This window comes from Mustela lutreola, chromosome 10 (genome assembly GCF_030435805.1).
Source record: "Mustela lutreola isolate mMusLut2 chromosome 10, mMusLut2.pri, whole genome shotgun sequence".
In the NCBI taxonomy this organism is placed as follows: Eukaryota; Metazoa; Chordata; class Mammalia; order Carnivora; family Mustelidae; genus Mustela; species Mustela lutreola.
Window position 1 is genome coordinate 96,191,717 of NC_081299.1, and position 23,689 is coordinate 96,215,405.

The 23,689-nt window shown below is 50.9% G+C and overlaps 2 protein-coding genes across 5 annotated transcripts in view; one reads left to right on the plus strand and one right to left on the minus strand.

The window, feature by feature from the left end:
* Nucleotides 1–23,689, minus strand: part of ST7L (suppression of tumorigenicity 7 like) — a 119,099-nt gene that overhangs the window by 17,009 nt on the left and 78,401 nt on the right. The gene's annotated exons all lie outside the window — the stretch shown is intronic.
* WNT2B (Wnt family member 2B) lies at nucleotides 10,579–23,336 on the plus strand. Of its 3 annotated transcripts, XM_059137722.1 has the most exons (6): nucleotides 10,579–11,206; nucleotides 16,994–17,214; nucleotides 18,258–18,535; nucleotides 18,986–19,250; nucleotides 20,131–20,250; nucleotides 22,482–22,590. In XM_059137722.1, the coding sequence occupies exons 1-5, from the start codon at nucleotides 11,019–11,021 to the stop codon at nucleotides 20,214–20,216; spliced, it is 1,038 nt and encodes a 345-aa protein (XP_058993705.1). In that variant the 5' UTR covers nucleotides 10,579–11,018; the 3' UTR covers nucleotides 20,217–20,250; nucleotides 22,482–22,590. The 3 variants fall into 3 exon arrangements, with proteins under 3 accessions (XP_058993705.1, XP_058993704.1, XP_058993706.1); XM_059137721.1 differs by lacking the exon at nucleotides 20,131–20,250 and having other exon boundaries at nucleotides 10,583–11,206; nucleotides 22,482–23,336; XM_059137723.1 differs by lacking the exons at nucleotides 10,579–11,206; nucleotides 20,131–20,250 and adding an exon at nucleotides 11,236–11,382 and having other exon boundaries at nucleotides 22,482–23,336.

Genomic DNA, 23,689 nt, shown 5'->3' on the forward strand with positions numbered 1-23,689 from the left:
TCAGGTCACGATCAGGTCATGATTTCAGAGTCATGAGACTGAGCCCTGTGTCAGGCTCTGCATCAGCGTGGAGTCTGCTTGGGATTCTGTCTCTGCCCCTCCCTCGGTCCCACCCCATGTGCTCTCTCTCTCTCAAATAAATGAATTTTCTTTAAAGGAGAATTTTTCTATGTGAACAAAGTTAAGTTATCAGTTTAAAATAGACTGTTAGGGGCGCCTGGGTGGCTCAGTGGGTTAAGCCGCTGCCTTCGGCTCAGGTCATGATCCCAGGGTCCTGGGATCGAGTCCCGCATCGGGCTCTCTGCTCAGCCGGGAGCCTGCTTCCTCCTCTCTCTCTGCCTGCCTCTCTGCCTGCTTGTGATCTCTCTCTGTCAAATAAATAAATAAAACCTTAAAAAAAAAAATAAAATAGACTGTTATAATTATATGTTTTATGTAAGGCTCACAGTAATAAAGCAAAACCTACAGTAGATTCGTAAAACATAAAGCACATACCACTGTAATTATCAAATCACAAAGGAAGACATCAAGAGAGGATAAAATAAAGGCCAGAAACAATGAACAAGATGGCAATAAGTAGTCCCTACCCATTGATAATTACTCTAAGTTACTCTAAATCAATTTAATTAATTAATTGATTGATTAAAATTACTTTAAATGAAATTGTAAATGGACTAAATACTCGAATTAAAAGACAGAGTGGCTGGAACAACAAAAACCCAAGACCCAACTATGTGCTGCCTTCAAGAGATTTATTTCAGCTTTAAGGACATACATTGGCAGCAAGTAAAAGGATGGACTAAGATATTCTATGCAAATGGAAACAGAGGTCAGGGATGACTACGCTTTTATCAGAAAAAAATGGACTTTAAGTGAAAAGCTGTAACAAGAGACAAAGAAGGTCATTATATAATGATAAAGGTATCAATTCGTCAAGAGGATATAACAATTATATATGCACCCAACATCAAAGTGTCTTAAACATATTGCGACACAAGGGAGGCTCAGTCAGCTAAGTGTCTGCCTTCAGCTCAGGTTATGATCTCTCTGAGCAGAGAGCCCGATCTCTCTCAGATCATGACCCTGAGATCGAGCCCCATATCAGCCTCCCTGAATGACAAGGAGTTGGCTTCTCTTTCTGTCTTTGCCCTGCCCCCACTCGTGCGAGTGCTCACTCTCCTCTCTCTCTCCCTCCCTCCCTCTCTCAAATGTTTTTTTTAAAGATTTTATTTATTTATTTATTTGACAGAGAGAGAGAGATCACAAGTAGACAGTGAGGCAGGCAGAGGGAAAGGGGGAAGCAGGCTCCCTGCCAAGCAGAGAGCCTGATGCGGGGCTCGATCCCAGGACCCTGAGATCATGTCCTAAGCGGAAGGCAGAGGCTTAACCCACTGAGCCACCCAGGTGCCCCTCAAATAATTTTTTTTTAAAAGAAGTGTCTAAATATATTAAGCGAATATCAACAGATCTGAAAGCAGAAATAGACAACAATGCAATATTGGAAGATGAATTCAGTGCCCCACTTACAATAATGAATGGATCATCCAGACAGAAAATTGATCAGGAAATATAGGATTTGAAGTACAATTTAGGCCAAACGGACCTAACAGATACATACATAGCATCCCATCCAACAGCAGCAGAAATGCCCACTCTTCTCAAGTGCACAAAGAACACTGTCCAGGATAAATCATGTGTTAGATCACAGAACAAGTCTTAACAAATTTAAAGTTGAATCTTACCAAGGATCTTTGCAGCCCACAATGGTACAGAGCAAGAAGAAAACTGGAAAATTCACAGATATGTGGCAATTAAACAACAGTCTCCTGATCAATAAACAAATCAAAGAAGAAATCAAAAGGGAAATCAAAAAATATTATGAGACAAAAGAAAGTTGAAATGCAACATAACAATATAGTATTCAGCAAAAGCAGTTTGAAGAGCAAAGTTTATCATAATAATTCCCTACATTAAGAAAAAAAAAAAAAGAAAGCTCTCAAATAAACAACCTAACTTTATACCTGAAGGAACTAGAAGAAGAAAAAGAGAAAACTAAGCACAAGGTTAGCAGAAATAAATGAAATACACATTACAAACACAAAAGAGGTCAGCAAAACTTTTTTTTTTTTTAAGATAAAGTTGACCAATCTTTAGCTCGCCTAATGGAAAAAGAAAAAGAAAAGACTCAAATAAATAAAATTAGAAATAAAAGAGGAGACATTACAGGGGATAACACAGAAACACAAGGGATCAAAAGATAATTGTGAACAATTACATACCAGGAAATTGGATAGCCTATAAACAATGGATATATGCTTAGAAACACACATCCCACCAAGACTGAATCATGAAGAAACAGAAAATCTGAATAGATCTGTAACTAATAAGGAGGTTGAATCAGCAATCAAAAATCTCCCAACAGGGGTGTCTGGGGGGTTCAGTGGGTTAAAGCCTCTGCCTTCATCTCAGGTCATGATCCCAGGGTCTTGAGATCAAGCCCCATGTGGGGCTTTCTGCTTAGCGGGGATCCTGCTTCCTCTCTCTCTCTCTCTCTCTGCCTGCCTCTCTGCCTACTTATGATCTCCGTCTGTCAAATAAATAAATAAATAAATAAATAAAATCTTTAAAAACCAAAAAAAAAAAAATCTCCCAACAAAAAAAAGCCGAGGACAAGACAGCTTCACTATTGAATTCAACCACTTAAGGAATTAATGCCAGTCCTTCTCAACTCTTCAAAAAAAAAACTGATGAGGAAGAAACACCTTCCAAATTCATTTTACAAGGTTACTATTATCCTGATACCAAAGCCAGGCAAGGACACTACCAAAAAAAAAAAAAAAATTATAAAAAGGAAATTATGGGCCAATATTTCTGATGAATATAGATGCAAAAATCCTCAACAAAATATCAGCAATCTGAATTCAACAGCACAATAAAAGGATCATATATGGGGCACCTGGGCGGTTCAGTCTGTTAAGTGTCTGCCTTCCAATGAGGTGATGATCCCAGGGTCCTGGGTTTGAGCTGGGCAGCAGTTTCCCTGTTCAGCGGGAAGTCTGCTCGTGCTCAGTGTCTCTCTCTCTCTCTCTAATAAATAAATTAGAAATATATAATAAATTAGAAATATATATATATTTATATAAATAAATAATAAATAAATAAACCTTTAAAAAAAAAGAAAAGAAAAGGATAATATATCATAGCCAAGTAGAATTTATCCCTGGGTTGCAAGGATGATTCAACAGGTATCAGTCAATCTCATGATTACAGGGGGGTTATGGGGAGGAAAACCACAGAGGTAAAGTGTCTTGTTCATCACATCATATCCAGGGTACATACCATCAACATGACTTATCACTGTTGATGTTGACTTTGATAAGCTGACTGAGGTCTGTGGGCTTCTGCACTGTTAAGTAACTCCCTGCCTTGTCCACTCTCCCCTTTTCTGTTCTGTACTCTTGTAAGGAAGTCACAACCTGGAGCCCACACTTAAGACGTAGCTACATAAATTATTTGGGCTTCAGCATGGGAGATTCGCCCCCCCCCCTTTGTATTTACTTACTTATCTTTTCATGTCAGTACATATACATGCATATTTATTTATACCTTGGGTTATAATCCAAAACTATTCTGTGGCTCCTGTGGTCCAGCTTTGGCCACTGGGATAACCCTCGGCTGACTCCTATGTTCCTCGTAATATTTTCTTAAGATTTTATTTATTTATTTGAGGGGAGGGGAGAGCACACAAGCAGGGGAGGGACAGAGTGAGAGGGACAAGCAGACACCCCGCTGAGCAGGGAGCCCCAGGAGCAGGAAGCGGGTGGTGGGACCTTGGGATGATGACCCTAGCTGAAGGCAGACGCTTAACCGACTGAGCCACCCAGGCGCCCCTCCTTGTAATTTTTCATATGGATGGCTATAACGCTCATAAATAAAAGGACTTTGGGATCCTTGATAAATTTCAGTGTAAAGGCGATCTGAAACCAAAAAGTTTGAGAACTGGAGCTCTAAGGGACCCCCCTACTTGAACCCAAACAGCACGTGTGGGCGTGGTTCTTCAGGAAGGGGCTGCAGACAGCGGAGGAGCAAAGGAAACCGCACACCCACACGCAGGGGGACACGCACTTCTCCGTGCCACGCGCTAGGTCCTGGAGTTTTCTCGTGGTCCCCACGCAGACGCATCTCACCCTGCCGTACCTTTCCAGGAGAGGCCACTGGGGGGCGCGCGGCCCACAGAGTGAGTTACTCACCAGCGAGTGCGAAAGGGACAGAAGTTTTGGCTGGCTCCGCGCTTTCCTCCGCGGAGCCCGGCCCCGGCCTGGCCTTGACGATCTCACTGTCTGCAGGCTCTGCCGGCTCGCCCTCCCGGGCCACATCCGGCGTGCCAGTGTGGCGGCCGGGGACAGGAGCGCTCCCGCGGCAGTGGCGGGGCGCGCGAGAGGCCGCCGGGTTCTGCAGTTCTCGGAAGGGCGCCCCGGGGCCTTCCACCGGCCCGTTTCTGCTGAAAGCCGCCGGACAGCTCCCGGGGCCGGCCCCCCTCCCGCCCTTTCGTCTCCGGCCGGCTAGCTGGGCCAGCCGACCCTTCCTTCTGCGGGCGCACGGCAGACAGAGATAACCGGCTGCAGCTGGAGACCCGGCTAATTGATACAATAAGTTCTATAATTGCCTCGAAAATAAGGTAATGATTTGGCTGAGGGAATGCTTTGATCTTATCAGCCAAGAAAGACCTCTCCAAATGAAAGTTCAGGGGGGCTGGAGGCCTCCAACTCAGAGTGCGAAGCTGGGACAGCCTACTCTCCCACCCTACCACCACCCCTGCACCCCATGTCCCCTGGGCCTTGAGTCACACTCCAGGCTTTCCAGGCTTTTCAAGAAGGGATGGAAGCACCCTTTTCCTAGACTGCAGAATAATATTCGCACATATGCCATTGGTTATGTATGGAGAAGGGGTGAGTTCTGGGAATGATTTCTCCAGCCCTAGAGATGCTGTAGAAACGGAGATGGGGCAGGGTGGGGGGCAGGCTGGGATTCTGAAAACCCTGATTTGGCTCAAGCCTGATGAGGTTTCTTATACAGTGAGGGCTGATGATTTGGGCCTTTCAGGCAGGAAGGGGTACCAGAGGGAGGAGAACCTTGGTCTTGACTTCTCCGAGAATCTGCACACACACACACACACACACACACACACACAGTGCGCTGTGGGTGTCCCTGCCTGGCAGAGGCCCCAGCACAAAGAGGATTAGAGAGATGAGCTAATCTGGTTTGTATGCCAGACATGGCCCCAGAAAGGGACCTTGTCTACCCTGATGTTTAAGGAGGTGAAGGAGTGAGGAGTCCTCCTTTTGGGGCCTGCTGGCTGACAGTATCAGAGCCTCCTTCCCACTGGGGTTCCGGAGGATGTGGAGTGCTGGCTCTAGAAGCAAATCTTAGGGAAGAGAAAGCAGAGGCCTTGGAGAATTGGGTGGGCTGTGCTGCAAGAAACCAGAGAGATAAAGACAGAAATTGGCCCCCACAGAGGGAACTAGGTGTCCGCCCTCCTTGTTTTGCCAGTGAGGAAACTGAGGCCAGGAGTGCAAAAGTGATCTTTAGAGGATGGAAATTGTGCATGGCTAAGTGGAGGGGGAAACTCCAGTTTTCTAATTTCTTTCAGTCCAGTGCACACACTCTTCACTGTCTCAGGGCCTGCCAAGGCAAGTGTGGGACAGAGAGCAGGAGAAAGGAGCAGAGACAAAGAAAAACAAAGAGACACGGGATTGGGAAGCAAGAATAGAGAGGGAACACAGTCCGGTACAGAGAGTCAAAAAAGACATGGAGAGTGAAAGAAAGATGAGAGAGAGAGATAGTCAATATAGATTCATAAAGACAAGGAAAGGTGAAGAGAGGGTCAGACAGTAGACGAAAGGCCAGCAGACACAGACACACAGAGAGACAAAGGAAGACAGAGAAACAAACACAAAAGATAGGAATGGACACAGCATGATAGTAATATGAGCCAGACAGAGACAGACCTAGAGAGACAGAGGACATGGAGAGAGCAAGAGCCAGAGTGAACTGAGGGAGGCAGAGTGGGAGGGAGGCAGATCGAATGGGCTCTGCAGATTTGTGACCACTGGAAGCAAATCTCACTTCCAGAACATTCTAGGGCCCAGAGCAGGTGGTGGGGAGAGAAAGAGAGTTCAATGTTTAGACTATTTGATACAGGCAGATTGGGAGAAGGTGGCTGGGGGCAAAGTGGGAACCTCTCTCCCTTGGGGTTAGGCTGGTCAGTGACCACCCAGAATCCCAGCAGCACACCCACTGGCCTCACACAGAACCTGGGCCACCCGCCCAGGATGGCTGTGAGCCCGCCTACCGCCTGGCTCCAGTCTGATTATAGCCCAAGTGCTAAAGGGCTCCAGACCCCCTTGCCCCGCCCCCATGGTTTCCCCTCCCTATCCCTTCTCCCTTAGCTATTTTCCTTTCTCCCAAGCCCCTTGGGGGAAGAATCTACTCTCCTGTTTGGCCACTGGCTGGGAGGAAGAGGGTCCCTGTCTCTGCCTCTGCCCCACTGAGCCCCCTTCCCTGATTTGGGTTGGATCCTCCTTCCCTCCAAAGTTCTCTTGGCCTGGCCTCTTGGAGACACGCTCCGTGCCTCGCCTGGGAGCTCATAAATACCAAGGAGGGGCCAGTCAGGCTGTGTACAAAGTGTAGATTCCCTGCTCTACTCCCCTTAAAAGCCCCCGAGTTCTTCCCAAGCTCTTTCCTCTTCCCTAGACACCTACATGGGGTGGCCAGGGCGGGAGAAATGGGGTGGGGGCATGAGGGGCTTGTGTGAACCTGGCCCCATTTCAAATAAGACTTGCCTCCGTCTGCAAAGAAACCTCAGGAAAGGCGTCTCAGGGCCCCTTGTGCAAGCAGCAGGCTCAGGAATTCCTTGACTCCCATCCAAACCTCCCCCCAGCCCCTTCTCAGCCTTTCTCTCTGCTCATTACCGTCCACACCACCTCCCACCCACCAGGAAAGAGAGAAGGTCATCACCAAAGGGGCCCAGGGAAGGGGGGAATGGCCTCCTGGGGGGGTCAACCTGGGTAGAGTAAGAGCTGTTTACCCACACCACCTGAGCTCCCCTTAGTTCATCTCCACTCCCATCTAAGGGCCAGTAAAAACTCGGAATCATTCAGCCCCACACAGCTGAGAAGAAAGCGAAAGTAGTCCTCATGGGGGAGCAGAGTATGAGGTTAGACATCTCCAGTGAGGGGAGACCCGTCTCCCTTGGGCAGCCACTTGTGAGAAGGCAGGGGGCTATGGTGCCACCTTGAGGAAGAAGGGAGAACTTGGCTCTGCAGGCTGGGTGGAAGGTGCCCACCTGGAGGCCCCAGGGAATCCAGAAGCCTCGAGGGGGCAGGGCCGCGGGGGGGGGGGGGGTTCTGGAATTCTTCCTCCCGTCTCTGCTGACGTTGCCCACTAAATCTACAATATACAGCCCTGAACAGCAGGGTTCAGTGTGCTGCCCCTCAGGGGGCTTTATTGTATTTGCCTGAAAACGTCCTGGGAGTAAGACCCTGTCTCTCCTTCTGTGTCATTTAGGATGCTCTGGCCAGTGAGAGGCATACAGCAGGTGCTCAGTAAGTGCCAACCTGACTCCATGCAGTGCCCTCCAGACCAGAACTTGACTCCCAAATCGGTGATTCCCCGCCTCCCCTAATTAGGGTGGGGTGGGGTAGGGGGTGGGAGGGAGGGAGGGGCAGGTCAGGCCCTAGCCTGAGTCTCTGGCCTTGACCCTCTGGCTTGAAGTTGGCAGCGGGCTCTCGCGTGAGCTGCTGAGCTCTACAGTGGTGTCTAGGACCTTGAGACTGGAAGTTTGTTTTGAGATCTGAAGTCCAAAGTGGCAGATCCCAGAAAACCTCTTCTTTGGCTCTGTATTTGTTCTCTAGTTAAGTGGTTGAGTGCAGCTCTTGCACTCAGCTGGCTCCTGCAGCCTGGGGTTCCTCTTGGGGAACTGGGGGCTCAGATGGGAGGGGAAGAAGAAGAGGCAGGAGCAGCGCTGCATTTGGCTTGTCCACTCTAGAGCAGAGGTAGCCGGTAAGCCCCGGGGGAGAAAGTCTTGTCCCCTCACCCACTGTCCTTGCTCTTGGAGCTGCTGATGTTTCTGGGGGCCCCCTTCCCTCAGCAACATGCTTCAATAGCTGAGCATCTATGTTGTGCCAAGACACAGTCCCACTTGACTGTGAAGACAGCTGAAGCCAAAGAAGGGGCCTCAGAAGTGAGTCTGGGGCCCACGTGGGTGAGTCCATGCACGGTTAGGGCCGATGTGATCATCTCCAGCCCACCCCGCAACCTCGGGCCCATATGTAGAAATAAACACAGGGCCAGAGTCACACCCAGGCCTAAACACACAGGGGAGTCTGGGAGAGGCTGCCAGAGCCTGCAGACCTTGTAGACCACTGCCCAGCATCAGGGTGGGGCTGGGCCGGGAGAGGTAAATCAGTGGTTCAAGGGAAGGGTCCCAGCCAGGAATGAGACTGGGCCCACTCCTCTCTCACCTGCCCCTCTCAAGGATCCTCAGCAGAGAGTCTGACAGGAGAGCCAAATGGAGCCTCCCAGACTGAGAGGAAGGAGAGGAGGGGAGGGAAGGGTCAGCTGGTTGGCAGGAGGGAGGTGTATGGCTGCATGCCAACCCTGCTTGGTCTTTGTATTCAATCCTCTCCCATTCTTATGCAACTCCAGTCCATCCCCTACGTTCAAGCCCTATCCCCCACCCTGCAGGACATAGACCACCCTGGCTACCTAGCTGAATTCCTCCTCTCCAACCCTGGTCCTTGACACCAGCTGGCTGGCCCCCTGACTGAGTTTTTGCACATCAGCCCACACCCACCGTGGGGTCTCTAGGTTGGTTGTTCCCTGTGGTGGGAATACTCTTCACCAAGAATCTGCCTGGCATATTCCCAGCCTCAAGTCTTTGCTTGAAGGTAGCCTTCATGGGCCTACCTTGGTCATCCTAGTTACAACTCCGTTTTCCCCACTGTACTTACCCATCTGACATACTAGATGTTACCTATGATGTCTACTGTGTTGTCCATCTTCCCTCCAAAGAACGTAAGCTCCATGAGGGCAGAAATTACTTTGTTTTGCTCTGTTCACTGATGCATCCTTGGTGCCTAGCACAGTCTGGAACGTGGTAAGCAGTAAATAAGTATTTGTTTAGTTAATGAATACACTGCCTCCTGCCACAGAAGGTGAGGTTAAAGGAGTGAGAGGTGGGAGAGGGGATAAAGGTCCTTCTGAGCCCTTCTCTCCTACATCTGCCTCTGGATGTCTGCAGCATCTCTGAAGCCAGCTGCGCCCTGTCCACTCACACTCTGGCATCTCTAACATCCCCCTCTGGACACCCCCCCCACCCCCAACCAAGAACTGGCAGTGAGTTTGGTGTGGAGGAGGGTGGGCAGTTTCCAGAGCATTGTTTACACCAAGGCTTTAGAGTTTAGATAAATCGCAGGGAGAGGCACGAAAGACACCTGGGAATGAGGGGCTAGGCAGGAGAAACTGAGGCTGGAGAAGTGGTCAGGGCCATTCCCCAGGGAAACTCTCCAAGTTGTAAGCCCAGGGTTTTAAAAACTTTTTTTTTTTTTTTTTTTTTTTTTTTTACATCTTGGTGAGGGCTACTCGGACCCCAAATGTCTTACCAGCCTGCCTGATGAGTGCGGGGAGAGAAGAGCAGTGTCACTTTCAGCAGTCGGGGCTTTACTACGCCCCGGGGCGGTGTGCAGGGGATAGGTGGCGGAGGGGGTGTAGGATAGGAGGAAGGATGGTAAGGCGAAGAGGAGAAATGGCTCCGGGGCTTCCACTCTCTCAGCAGGACCCCCACCCTGGCCTCTGGTTTGGGGAAAGCCGCCCAGCTGTTTCTGATTCTTCCATACTTGCAGCCCCGCCCGAGGGGGTGCGGGGGGGGGGGGCGGTTGGGGAAAGGGGATCGAGGCGCCGGGGGAGCCGGGAGAGACTGATCCCTGCAGAGGCCGGATGGTAAAGTGCGGGGAGTCCCTGCCGGATCCGCAGGTGTGCCCCCTCTGCTTCCGTCTTCGATTCGTCCACAGGACAGAGGGAAGCATCGGGGCCGGGCAGGCGGGTGAGAGCCATGTCTAAACATTGTTTAGGGGAAGGGGTTGCCGTGGGCAGTGGGTCGGAGGAACGAGGATCAGCAAGCCCTAGATGAGAGAAGCCCCTACCTGAAGCCGGCCGCCTAAGGCGCCCCAGTTGGCAGCGCTCAAAGGGAGTTAAGATCCTCTCACAACTCCCCGTGGCAGAGGTTCTACCCATTTCACAGAAGCGCAAGAACCGAGAGAGGCCCGAGGAAATGAGTGCATCCTCCGTGGCTCAGCTCCAATGTCACCGGAGGTTAGAGGACCCGGGAAAGTGTCTGCAGCCCCCCTTATTCTACGCTCCCGGCCATCACCCACGGAACTTGGGGTTGCCGAATGAAGGGCGCTAGGACCCGGTGGCGCGGCGTCGGCCAGGACTGGGCTCCGCGGGCTCGGAAGGGCGCCCCCGCGCCCCGTCGCGTCCCTCCAAAGCAGGTGGGGGCGCGGCGCGGTGCAGCGCGGAGGGGCGGAGGCGGCCGCCACACCTAGGGCGCTGTGGAGCCCGGGGCTGGCGCGGGCGGAGCCGCCCAAAGGGCCGCGCGGGTCCCCGGCTTCGGCCCCGCCCCGCGCCGTCCAATGAGAGCCCGCGGCCGAGGGGCTGTCCGCGCACTCTGCCCGCAGCCCGGCTCGGCGCAGCCGACCCCCTGACACCAAGCCCTGCGCCGGGGCAGCGCGTCCCAGACCTTGAGCTTGGCGCGCCCCGGTCGGCTTCCGGACCCCGTTCCTTGCGCCCCTCTCCGGGTCGCTGCGCCCCGGCTCCTGGTCTCCAGGTGCCTCTGGGTCCCGGGCCAGCTGCGAGCCCTATGGCCCCCCAGGGGGATGAGGTAGGAGCAGCCTGAGTACCCCGAGCCGGTGCCCCGTCCACGCCCCTCCGGGCCGCGCGGCGGGAGTCATCGGGGAGCTATGGTGAAGCCGGGTAGTGCAGAGGAAGCCGCGCAGCTCCCCCTTCGGCGCACCCGTGCCCCTGTCCCCGCGCTCGGGCCAGGACCCGCGGCCCCCGACGGCTCTCGGGCCTCTGCCCGCCTCGGTCTTGCCTGCATGCTTCTGCTGTTGCTGCTGACGCTCCCGGCCCGCGTAGACACATCCTGGTGGTGAGCGTGGCTCTCGGGGTGGGGTGGGTGAGGGGCTGGGTCAGAGGCCGGAGGCGCCCAGAGGGACTATGCAACTCCTGGCACCCGCTGCTCTGGAGACCACGCTCTCGCTTCGACGGAATTAAGAGACCATCCGAGCAGGACTGTCACTTAAGTCGCGGAGTGCGTGTGAGGAGGTGGGTGACTAGGTGTGAAGCTCGCTCAGGGAGGTGGGTGCTGGGAATTTGTAGCGAGGATGCCCCGTGGTCGAGGCTTCCCAGACTCTCCTGGGCTGCGCCCGCTCCATTTCAGCTCAGTCTTCTTAGAGGGGAAAGCTACTTTCCAAGTTTCCCTCAGGGTGGATTTAAGGAACCAGTTGCCCATCTAGGGCCTTCGGTGGCCATCCAAAGGACCCTCTGATCGCCTAGGTCGCCCCCCTGAGAAGTGGAGAAAAGGGCAGCTGGCAAGGGCAGACGAGCCTCTCGCTAGTCTACCCCACCCAGTAACGGTAACGCAGTAAGATTTTGGTGAGGCTTCAGCACCCAGCGCAAGGTTTAGAAATGGAATCAAGGCAAAAATACTCCATTAACTCCCACAATTAAGACAAACAAAACACTTGGGTTTGCATAATTTTGGCGTTTGTCTTTAGCCTCAGCTTTGAGGATGTTACTTCGAAACTTGATAACTCTCTCTTCTTCCTTTTTCTTCCCCAGATGACCACCCCATCTCTTCCATCTCTCTCCCCTCCAAGATCTAGAGGCTTCTGGAGTCCCAAAGTATTACGAGATTTCTTGCAGGCCTGAGACTCCAGACACTTCACAAGAGGGCAAATGAGGCAAAAGGCGTTAAATACCCACTGGATGTCTGTTCTTTGCCCAATCCTCCTGCCCCCCCCCCCCACCCCATGGCATTCATCTTTTTCTCTCAGGATAAAGAGCTGCTCTTCCCGCTCCCCTACCTTCTGTGGGGAGGGGGGAGAGGGGGAGTTGGACTGAGAAAAGACAGTCTTCTCATCTTTCCCCTTCACTGACCACCCCCCCCAATCGAACTGGCCTCAGACTGGGATCTTGCCCCTCCCTACCCATGCCCCCTTCCTTTCCTTACTCTGCCCCTCCCCCTCACCCTCCTCCCCACAAAGAGGGGTCTCTCCCTCCTCCTTGCACCCTGTGGCATTTCTCCTGTAGACTTGGAATCTTGGCTAGAAGGGTGAGGGGTGGCTGGCTGAGGGGCCAGCAAGCTTCGGCTGCAGATTCCTATCATTTCAAGATGCGTTGCTCTCCATCCCCACCCCCACCTCCATTTTCCTGTTTCAGAAAAATCTCTCTTTTGGATCTTTTTAATCTCTGCAGTGTTGGGGAAGGCAAGGGAGGGGGTTCTGGATGGGGGAGAAGGGAGGCCCGTATCTTACATCTGGCTTGAAACATTCTTTTAGGAAGGGAAAGAGAAGAGGGGACGAAGAGGAGAAAAGCCTTTCAAAGTTCAGAGTGAGATCAAAGCCACCCTTTACGTCAGAGGCTCAGTTTGGCTGGGGGGTTGTGTGTTCAGTGGTCCGATGGCGATGGCGAGAGGATGAAGTGACCACTGCCTATCTTTATCTATCCCACATGGCAGTTTGCTCTTATGGACTCTTGATTGCTTCTTACCAGTTTGGCAGGTAGTTTGGGGACCACTTGGTGTTTAGGTGAGGAAGTATCACTCTGCTGATTTCAGCATCCTGGTAGAGCTTCCTAAAGACCCAAATAGGGCGCTTCCTCATCCCCAAATGCTACTTGGCTACTCCCTCTCCCTTTATTTCTCCCTCCTACTACTCTCACCCCACGTGGTTCACATTAAATATTTTGGAAAAACTCTGGGTAGAAGAGCTGGGTGGGGGGCAAGCCAGTGATACAGAGGAATTCAGCAGTCCCAGTGAAAGGGAGGAAGGCAGCCACGGAGCCAGGATGGGGAGTGAGTGCAGAGGTCATTTCAGTCTCCTTGCGTCACACCTGTCATAGCTGTCAGCCCCAGATGCCTGCCTTAGTGGTCATCACTTCTGAGATAAAGTGGAAAGCTGCTTTCTAAAGGCAGGTCAGGCCCCCAAGGTGATTATCTCTCTTTCCTTTAGGAAAAAAACCCAGCAAGATTGATATTCTGTCCAAACCCTGGAAGAGTTGCCTGTTGACTCTGTGTGTGTCCATGTTCCAATCCGGAGCAGGTCATCACTATCGCCAGCTAACAGTCTGATCTTCCCCACAGCCTTTCCCATACTCCCCGGTCACGCCTTCCCTCTCCCCACCTCTCGCTGGAGAAGACAGATGGTCCCTTCTTATTCTGTGATAAACAGAACAAGAAATAAGGGGTTCCTCGCATGTGCATCCCTGTTCCAGTTTGCATTCTGCAGGGAGCTGGATGTAGGGAATCCCAAGAGCAGGGCAGGGTTCATGGATTCACAAAGGGAGAGGAACAGAGTGGTATAATATTAGCATTATTGTTACCAACAACAGCAGCCGTTTCGTGAGCGGTTACTAAGCTCCGGACACTATAGCTAAGTACCTTACAAGCAATCATCTTTTTCAATCCCCGAGTAACCCAGGGAGGTAGATGCCATTATTATCCCCATTTCACGCATGAAGACAGGGAGGGCTAGGAGGGGAGTGCTAAGGCTTGCCCCAGTGCACACCAGTTTTGGAGCTACCGCTCTATTCGTGGTTAAGCACTGTATGTCTTTCTTGCTCTTGGGATGAAAACGAGCTTGGACTTTGGAGTCCCATATCTTTGGTTCAGCCTGGTTCTCCTCTGGCCAGCTCTGATGGACAGAGCTGGGTGTTATCACTTACACTCACTGAACCTCAGTTTCTTCCTCTGTAAAATAGAGCTCTCTCTCTGTCTTGAGGGGGTTTGTTAAGGAAAACATTTCATGAACTGCAAAGCACCATATAAATGTTGTGGTATGGAGAGACTGAGGGAGGGTAATAGTTTTATCCCTGCATTCAAAGCCCTGTGTGGGCTGGGCTGAATTGTGTACACTGGGGACCGTACGAGGGGAAATGAAAAGAGGATCCCTGGCCTCATTAAAAAGACACAAATATAAAACATCTGCAAATAGGCTGGCAATGTCAACAGGAGTGAGGCTGTTAATTGAAATGAAGTTTATGGCTGGCTGGGGAAAAAAGAGAGTTGGCAGCAAATCAGAGGGGTTAGGTGTTGATTCAGCAAACAGTTATTAAGTATGTACTATGTGCCAGACACTGTTCTAGGTCCTGGGGATACCCAAGTGAACAAAACAGATGAAAATCCCTTTCGTGGAGCAGGGTGTCTGCATCACCTGGGGATGTTGGTAAAAATGCCGATTCTGATTCAGTAGGCCTGGGGTGGGGCCCAAGGCTCTGCATTTCTAACAGATCCCCAGATGATGCTGATACTGCTGCTCTGCATCGGGGCCACACTTTGAGGAACAAGGGAATGAGAAGAAGGTATGAGTCACTCTGTCAAAAGGAGGGGTGTGAACTGGTCAAAAGCAGGTAAAGAGAACATTCTGGGGCAGGAAGCTGAGAAGGAAGTGAAAACTGCTGAAAGGGAAAACGGAGCTGGGGGTCAGAGGCATTTCACCCCTCTTACCAGCCAATGAGCTGGGGTATGCCTTAACGGTCTCTGTGCCCTAACAGCTGGGCTCTGTGCTTGGCACGTGGTAGGCATTTTGTAGGCATGTGCTGAATTGATAGGGGGCTCAGGCTCAGTTTCATTGGAGGCCCCCACCCCAACTCCAAGGGCCTGACCCCAGGCCAGCAGGCGAGAGCCCTGCTCTGTAGAATCTTAGTGGGGTACTTACTGCAGCAACATTAGTAGGGTAGGGGTGGTAATAGAGAAACGTAATTATCTTCCCGTCTGAGATACTCAACAGATGTTCCCACGCTCAGTGAGGATGTAACAAGAAGGACCGACGTGGGCTGCAGCAGAATGGATTTAAGTCAGACCACAGGAAGGACTTTTTGCCAGAGTTTGGCCTGTCCCCACTCCAGACTGTCTCATGAGGGCTGGATTACTGGTCTCCCATTCCCATCCAGCCCCCCTCTTTCCAAGCCCCAGTAAAAAAAAACAAACACCCATTGCTTAGAGCAGTACTTGGGCTGAACTGGGGAAGCAGAACGGTGGTGAGACAGGGACGAGCTCCAATTCCAACGGTCTTGATTCTCCAAACAAAGCACCGCGGCAGTGGGTGTAACTCCAGGCTGTGCGTCAGGCGGCCTTTTCCGGCCTGGCCCAGCCGGGGGTGTTTATTTTGTTTGTTCCTGGAAGCTATTGCCCTGATGGACAGTGCTGCTGGGGACGCTGATTCCATGGGATTTGTCAGGGGTGGGCCAGCCCTCTCCCCCCTCCCACGGGACAGATGGGCCCCATCAGCCCTGCTGAGCTCCAGAAGAGGCAAGCATCAGCCCTCCTTGTGTTTGTTTGAGTTGGTGTCACCAGTGGTGACCTAGTTTGTGGGTGAGGGCCGGGTGCGTGAATGTGGGTGGGGGGTGGGCATAGAGCCCAGGGCAGTCCAGCTTTTCCCCTCTCCCCACTGGCTGTCTTCTGTTCTCCTCACCCACTTCTAGGCCCATTTTTGGGATCTTTCCCAAACCACAGGCTCATTCACAGACCAAAACAAATCTTTTCAGCCTGTAGCAGCAACTGCCCTCCTTGACCCCCACCTGTTCAGAGAAGGGGATAAAGGTATCCTTTTGATGTATTAGGATAGGAGAGAAGAGAATCCGCAGCAAGCCAAGGAAGGTGCTAGGTGTTGGGAGAGACAGCGAGGAGTGAGAAGTGGATGAATGGGTCAGGTCTCATTTGGTGGCCTTGGGGAAAAAAGGTCACGATGCAGTTCTGTCTTCTCTGAAACATTCTTCCCGAGGCTTGTGGTGGAGTCTAGGGCTAAGAGTGTTTGAGTGAAGAGAAAATAATGCCTTGAGAAATTTGAGAATGACTAACAACCCACCTCACTTCTAGTAACCCACCTCAACTGACCTTCTTAAAATTGCTTGAATTAGCTGCACTGGGGACTGGAATATGGGGAGGGTCACCCCCATTGTTTTATCTTTGCTTTGGCTTCCCACTCCTAACAGCCCTCTGCCCCTGCAGGTTCATCCAGGACATCATGCCTTATAGGTTGGGGAGGATGATGTTCGAAGATTCATTACTTAAGAAAAGCTGTGGGACCTGGAAATAAAGGGTATAGGGAGGAGATCTGTGGTGGGGTCTTCTTCCCCAGACCTCAGGATTGGGGATGAGGAGTTTTAGCTAAAACTAAAACATGGATCTGACTAGAGCTGGAGGCATTCCTCACCATTGCCCACGATGTCTCTTCCCACTGGCCCCGCCCTGTCTCCATCCTTCCTCCCCCGAACCCTGTCTTCGTGGACCAGCCATGAAGGACTTGCCTCTCATATGTGGGTGTAAGAGTATTGCTTTGACTCTCGTTTTGTTAGTTTATTTTTCTCTGAGGCTCTTAATGTTTATTAAATAAACAGGCAATGGGTTTGTGTGACATGCGCATGGCTCCTATGTATGTGACACATGCCTGGCCTGTGTTCTGCGAGTGTGTGTCACTTTGGTCTTTGGCTGGGGAGTGGGTGATGGTGAGAGAGCACTCAGTGAGTGTCCGTGACTGCTTAACCATTTCTCCAGAGCTCATGGGGAAAGCTGCACCCTCTGGCCTCAGGGGACATGGTTGGAGAAGGGGAAGGAACCTCTTCAAGTTCTGAAGGCCAAACGTCTCCGCTCCTTATCCCCCCTCCTGAGGCAGGAAAAGGACCAGGATGCTCTGACAAGGCCATCTCCACCTTGCAGGTACATCGGGGCCCTGGGGGCCCGAGTGATCTGTGACAATATTCCTGGTCTGGTGAGCCGGCAGCGGCAGCTGTGCCAGCGTTACCCAGACATCATGCGCTCGGTGGGCGAGGGTGCCCGAGAATGGATCCGAGAGTGCCAGCACCAGTTCCGCCACCACCGCTGGAACTGTACCACGCTGGATAGGGACCACACTGTCTTTGGCCGTGTCATGCTCAGAAGTAAGGGCCTCTTGCACCCTTTCTGCACTCCCCCCACACCGCTTACCTTTCTGTGCCTGGGGTGGTGAGTGGGTAGGACAGGCACGATCTCCCTCCCTTCTCCTACACACTACCTCATAATCAGAGAGACAGCTGAGGGCAGAGTCCAGGATCCCCTTGGGAAAAGACCCTTAGTACCTGAGAGATGTCGGCAGGGACCCCTCTAAATTCCAGTATTCTGGAATGATGGCACAAAGGTACAGCGTTCCCTGGTAACTCCTGCTCTTTTCTTCCCTTTCCCTTCCCTCCCCACCAACCCCAGCCCAGCCTGGGTGTTCCCAGCACTGTAAGGCTGAAGGTTAGGAATGGCTACTCTGTTCTTACTGCCACCATCACTACCCTAGCCCCAATGCTCCCAACACTCCAGTAATGGCGGCAAGGGATAAACAGAAAGGTGATATGTAAATATTTGGAGAGTTGGCGGCTTGGCCCTAGCTCAGCAAAAAAGCTAAGTCGAGCTAGACAATGAACTAGGAGGAAGGGAATGAGATGGGAATCTGGCTGTGTCCAGGGGACAGGGGTGATGAGTCATCAATCCCTAAGAGCAGGGTGGGAAGGAAAGTAGCAGGTCTCCCCAAAGAGGCTGACCCCTGGGCTGGGGTCTCTATTGTAGGGGAACTGTCCAGCAGAGTAGGCCTGAAAAGGTCTGGAATGTGGACTGAGGTTGGCTTAGCTGAGCTAGGATTGGTACTCTGTGGGAGGGGATGACTCACTGTGCAACTTTTCAATGCATGAACCCAGGGAGTTTGGAAGAAGGCAAGAGTAGAGGTCAGCCCAAGAGGTCAGATGCATAAAGTGGATGGAAAGTAGTGAGGGCCGAGGCAAAGAGGTCAGATACTCTCGAGAATGCTCTTGGAAGGGAAGGGTGCCTTGAATAAAGGGGTACAGGAGTTGCTCTGAGAAAGACAAGAAGACAGGAGGTTGCAGAGTTGCGGGTTGTGTGGGCTGAACAAGGGGCAGACGGGGGCCTCTGCTGAAACCTACTCCTGCCCTTCTCTCTGCAGGCAGCCGGGAGGCAGCATTTGTATATGCCATCTCGTCAGCAGGGGTGGTCCATGCTATTACCCGCGCCTGTAGCCAGGGTGAACTGAGTGTGTGCAGCTGTGATCCCTACACTCGTGGCCGACACCATGACCAACGTGGGGATTTTGACTGGGGTGGCTGCAGTGACAACATCCACTATGGTGTTCGCTTTGCCAAGGCCTTTGTGGATGCCAAGGAAAAGAGGCTCAAGGATGCCCGGGCCCTCATGAACTTACATAACAACCGCTGTGGTCGCACGGTCAGTACTCACGTCTATGCATATACAATCGTGTCTGCTGGGGGTGACCAGGATGTGTGATCATGGACTAAATGCGAAGGTGGCAGCACTAAAGGCTTCTGGATCACTTCCAAAGACCCCAAATCCCATGGCATTGGAGCAATAAATGCAAGGGAGCCTGGGAACGCCTAGATTCAACCAAGTGCATAATGTGTCTTCACACAGGTGGAAAGACGGGAAGGGTGGAGAAGAGAGGGGAAGAAGTTCCAGGAAGGAGTCATGGAAGAAGAGGTTCTTGAATTTGGTCAGGAAGAATGGGTGGGATCTGATGGGGGAGAGAACAGCCAATGCCCCTTCTGTCCAGCCTAGGCCACGTCTAGCAGATGTCAGAGCACTCCTGCTTTTATCCCTGGGGAGGGCTAAAAAGTGCCCTGAGGCTGCATCTCCCTTACCTGCTTCCCCAACCCCCAGGCTGTGCGGCGGTTTCTGAAGCTCGAGTGTAAGTGCCACGGCGTAAGCGGCTCCTGTACTCTGCGAACCTGCTGGCGTGCACTCTCAGACTTCCGCCGCACAGGTGACTACCTGCGGCGGCGCTATGACGGCGCTGTGCAGGTGACAGCAACCCAGGATGGCGCCAACTTCACGGCAGCCCGCCAAGGCTATCGCCGTGCCACCCGGACTGACCTTGTCTACTTCGACAACTCCCCAGACTACTGTGTCCTGGACAAGGCTGCCGGTGAGTAAGGAAAGTGGGTAGGGACATGGAGCCCCAGCTCCTGCAAGCAAGCAGGGGTGCAAGCAGCCCTGTTTAGTCACAGGGTGGTCAGCCTCAGGATTTAGGGGAGCGGTATTGTGGGAGGAGTTGGTCTCCTCCCTACATGAACACCTTACAATGAGGCTGGTGGTGAATGCCTGAGTCCACCAGTCCCAGGACTTCCCAAGCAGGGGAGAGGTCATCTGCCACTCCTTTATATCCCCAGCCTCTGGGGTACAGTAAGTACTGTGCAGGGAACATTTAAGTGAGTCACTCATTTCTCCATAGCAAGCAATGGGTGGGCTAAACAGAAGAAACATATGATAGAACCCTAAGTCACTTGCTCTTACAATCCAGCTAAAGAGAAGAGATGTAACAGGGAGACACATGCAACTGCAAAAGACAGATGACTGGAGAAATCCAGAAAAGCTTCTTTGAAAATGTGGAACTTAAGCTCTTTCTTGAAGTGTAAGGATTACCTGGACAGCCTAGTGAGAAGAGCAGACAGAGAAGCAGAGTGGTAGGGGGAAAAGTACATGTTGTTCTAGGAACTAAGAACTCAGATTAATCTGACTAAGTGAAGGTTTGGGATGGGGGGACTAGAGGTAGATAGAAGGGTTCAAATAAGACCATGAATGGCCTTCGAAGACTGTATCCATGAGGTGCCTGGGTGGCTCAGTCAGGTTAAGCGTCTGCCATTGGCTCAGGTCATGATCCCAGGGTCCTGGGGTTGAGTGCTGCACCCGGTTCCCTGCTCAGAGGAGAGCCTGCTTCTCCCTCTCCCTCTGCTCTTTCCGCCCCGCTCATGCTCTCTCTTGCTCACTCACTCTCAAATAAATAGATAAAATCTTTTCTAAAAAAGCCTGTATCCAGTGTGCTGCCATTGAAGATTCAAAATGGAGTTGGGGATGCAAGGAAAGAGGAAATCCCAAGAGGGCTAACCACTAACAGAAAGCAGCAAATTGTTTTCAATCTGTTCCAGGTATTTGTGGTGGAATTCTTGGGGATGGTGGAAGTTGATATGCTATTAACCCCAAAAAGTAGAAGTTACCATCTTGGCTCAGATTTTAGGCTGAGACAGGTTAGACAAGGAATAACCTTATGTGCTGAAGAACTGTTCTTCCCCTGGTCTGTCATGGGCTCCCAGGCTCTTCTCCATGGACTTGGCACTCAGGCCTTAGGAGAGATAGAGCCAGAGCCCTCAGCTGTTTTCCATTCTGTTTGTTTTCACCCATCCCGGTCATTCCTGGAGAGTCGAGTGGCTCAGAGCAAAACTGGGCACAGAAACAGGGTGGGGCTCCGCCCAAGCAACACAGAAAGTAATCTGTGTCCTTTGGATGGTGCTAGGAGAAAAAGGGTGGAAAGAGCCCTTCCGGTTGTTCCAGTGATTGACTTCCTGCCACTAGGTATGCTTCCTTCCCACATGATGGAATTCAAAGGATAACTCTCTAATGTCTTGCAAAACTCCATGACACCTGAGGCCAAGCCTATGCTGCCATACCTAAAATGAACCTTTGGAGTAGGATCTTTGGAGTTAGAAGGGAGGATGGATCATCTACATGTTGGTTTTCCTTGGAGGCATAAAATGAAGTCTCGTAAAACCCAAAGTGGTGCCTGGAATTCAAAGGGTTCGAAGTCAGCCCAAAAGGGAGTAGCGTACCAGAAATTCCCTTCAAAGCAGTCCTGTCCAGTTGAACTTTCTGTGATGATAGAAATGTTCTACATCTGTGCTTTCCAGCATGGTAGCCACTTAGCCACATGGGATTACTATCTGAAATATAGCTAGTGTGACTGGGAAACTAAGTTTTAAATTTTATTTAATTTTATTTAATTTAAATCTAGATGACCACATGTGGCTAGTGGCTATTACAATGGACAGCTCAGCTCTAGAATGAAGAGGCGGCTCTGGGTGCACAAGAGAAGGACTTAAGACCCAGCCCTTAGAGTCCGGAGAATAACAGAGAGTACAACTAGTTAGCTCACACATCAGAGGAGTGACCTCCTAACATTTTGGGTTGTATACTCCTATCATTAAAAATGTCTTGGAGCATGCACTTCCACGATGTGGATATTTACTTATAACAGATAGATATATCCTACTGTATTAATTATGTACATTATAAAACATACAAAGTAGAGATTTTAAGTTTATGAGATAAAAACAAATATAGAAGTTCTAAGTTCCAGCATTTTCTTTGTGTATCACAGTAGAATGTGCAGCCGGCTGTGACAGAATCAATCTGTCAATCAGTCAATCAATTAATCAATCCAGTCAGTCTCAGCCCCGAGGTCAGTACCTGTCCATTTCTGAGGAAACACTAGGCTAGATACTTTCTAGGGTCCATCCCACCCCAAATTCTATGATTTTTATGATCTGTTGGCAGGATCTCTTTTGCTAAAATTGGTCAAAATGAAGTCCTAAGCATTCTCTGCGCAGAGGGATAACATCATCCCTACCCTTCAAGGGTTCCTACTATAAGGGGTAAGGGATATTCTGTAGGAATTCCATAGGGATATGCTTCTGGGCAGTCACGTGAATCAGTCTGCATCCTCAGCTGAATGGAGATTATAGACATAATTTAACAGTCCACTGAGTTAGATGCTATTATTATGCCTATTTTCATAGGAGAAGGCTTTAGTCCAGAGAGATGAACTACCTTGCGAAATCACACAGCTAGGATGTGGCGGAGCTGGAATTTAAACTTGGACAAGCTGATAATAAGGCCTGTGCTTTTAGTGGCCATACTGTACTACTTCCCTGTATGGTACAACTTCATAAACTATCAACTAAGGACCAAAATACTAACAAAGGGTAGCTGGATTCGAGCTGTGGCAAGACTTCTTAGAAAAGATAAATTATAGGCTTATTTGTTTTGTTTTTTTAACTTTTAGTATGGACAACTTCAAACACAGAGAGCCCTTACACAGCTTTAACAGTTGGGAGCATTTTAAGGCCAGGTCTTGAAAGAGATGCAGAGCTGTGTATTGGCTGGGGGATGTTGCAGGTGAAGTCAATGGTCTTTGGGGAGCCTTGATGGTGGGAAGAAGCCAGGCTGGTGCAGAGGGAAGCAAGGAGATGGTCATTTTGGCTAATTGGGCATATTTTCAGGAAAAGGGATTCTTTATGGTTTCCTCTTGAGGATGTGGGTAAGGGAATCCAGGGCAGCTGAAGGAAGAGATAACTTGGTTCTCACTCTCTCTTCCCCAACCCAGGTTCCCTAGGCACCGCGGGCCGTGTCTGCAGCAAGACATCTAAAGGGACAGATGGTTGCGAAATCATGTGCTGTGGCCGAGGGTATGACACAACTCGAGTCACCCGCGTCACCCAGTGTGAGTGCAAGTTCCACTGGTGCTGTGCAGTGCGGTGTAAGGAGTGCAGAAACACTGTGGACATCCACACGTGCAAAGCCCCCAAGAAGGCAGAGTGGCTGGACCAGACCTGAACATATAAATACCTCACTCGTCCCTCTACTTCAAACCTCCTGACTCAGAAGCACAAGATTTTGCATGCACACCTTCCTCTATCCTCAACTTTGGGCTGCTACAGTTTCTATTTAAGGACTTGGAGAGTAATCCAGAAGGACTCTGGTGTCCTGACTGGTTCCTTAGCCCTGGGAAGGAGTTGACAGGGGATGTAAGAAATTGAATGGTTCCCTGACTGCCCCCCTGGAGGTGAGATGGGAGAGGGGTAGAGGTAGGGTCTTCAGAATGATAGAAGTTGCACTAAAGCCCACAGTCAAGGCTCATCTTTTCTTTCCTTTGCACCGGCTCCCTGACACTTCTGGTGTGAGCAAGAGGAAGGGTACCTGGAGAGAGCTTCTTTGTGTTCCTACCTGACTGAGGGGAGATGGGACAGAGATGAAACCACATCTGTTCCCTGGGTCAGTTTGAGCAGACTGCCTGGTACCCCAAAAGAAACTCTTAGGCTACAACTGTCTTCCATTATCAAGAGCCTGGGATAGCTAGTTAAGAGTTAGCCATAGTGGACAAGGTTCCATTCACATGCTCATAAGGTTTATAAACTGCTGTACTTTGTAGGGGAAAGAATTATATAATTATACAAACATACATTCTCTTCCAATCTCCCGCCTCTTTTCAACCTATATCAGACAGCACGTTGCTCACTCGCCTGTTGCTCACTTGCTGCCTGTTCAAACCAAGTGGCATGTGGAGGTTCTTATGCCTAACAGATCACTAGAACACCCGGAACACTCCTGAGAAAGAGTAATTTAGTAAGCCTGCCTAGGCCTTGGGATTTGATATATATTTTTTTAAGTTTCTATGCATTATTCTGGAGGCCAGCCAGATTTGGGAAACACTCAGTAAAAGTATGGGACTCATCGAGGGTGGGAGAGGGCAGTAGGCCTGATCTCAAGGGCCCCACATGGGACATGAGTGTACAGTAGGCAGGAATCTCTGGC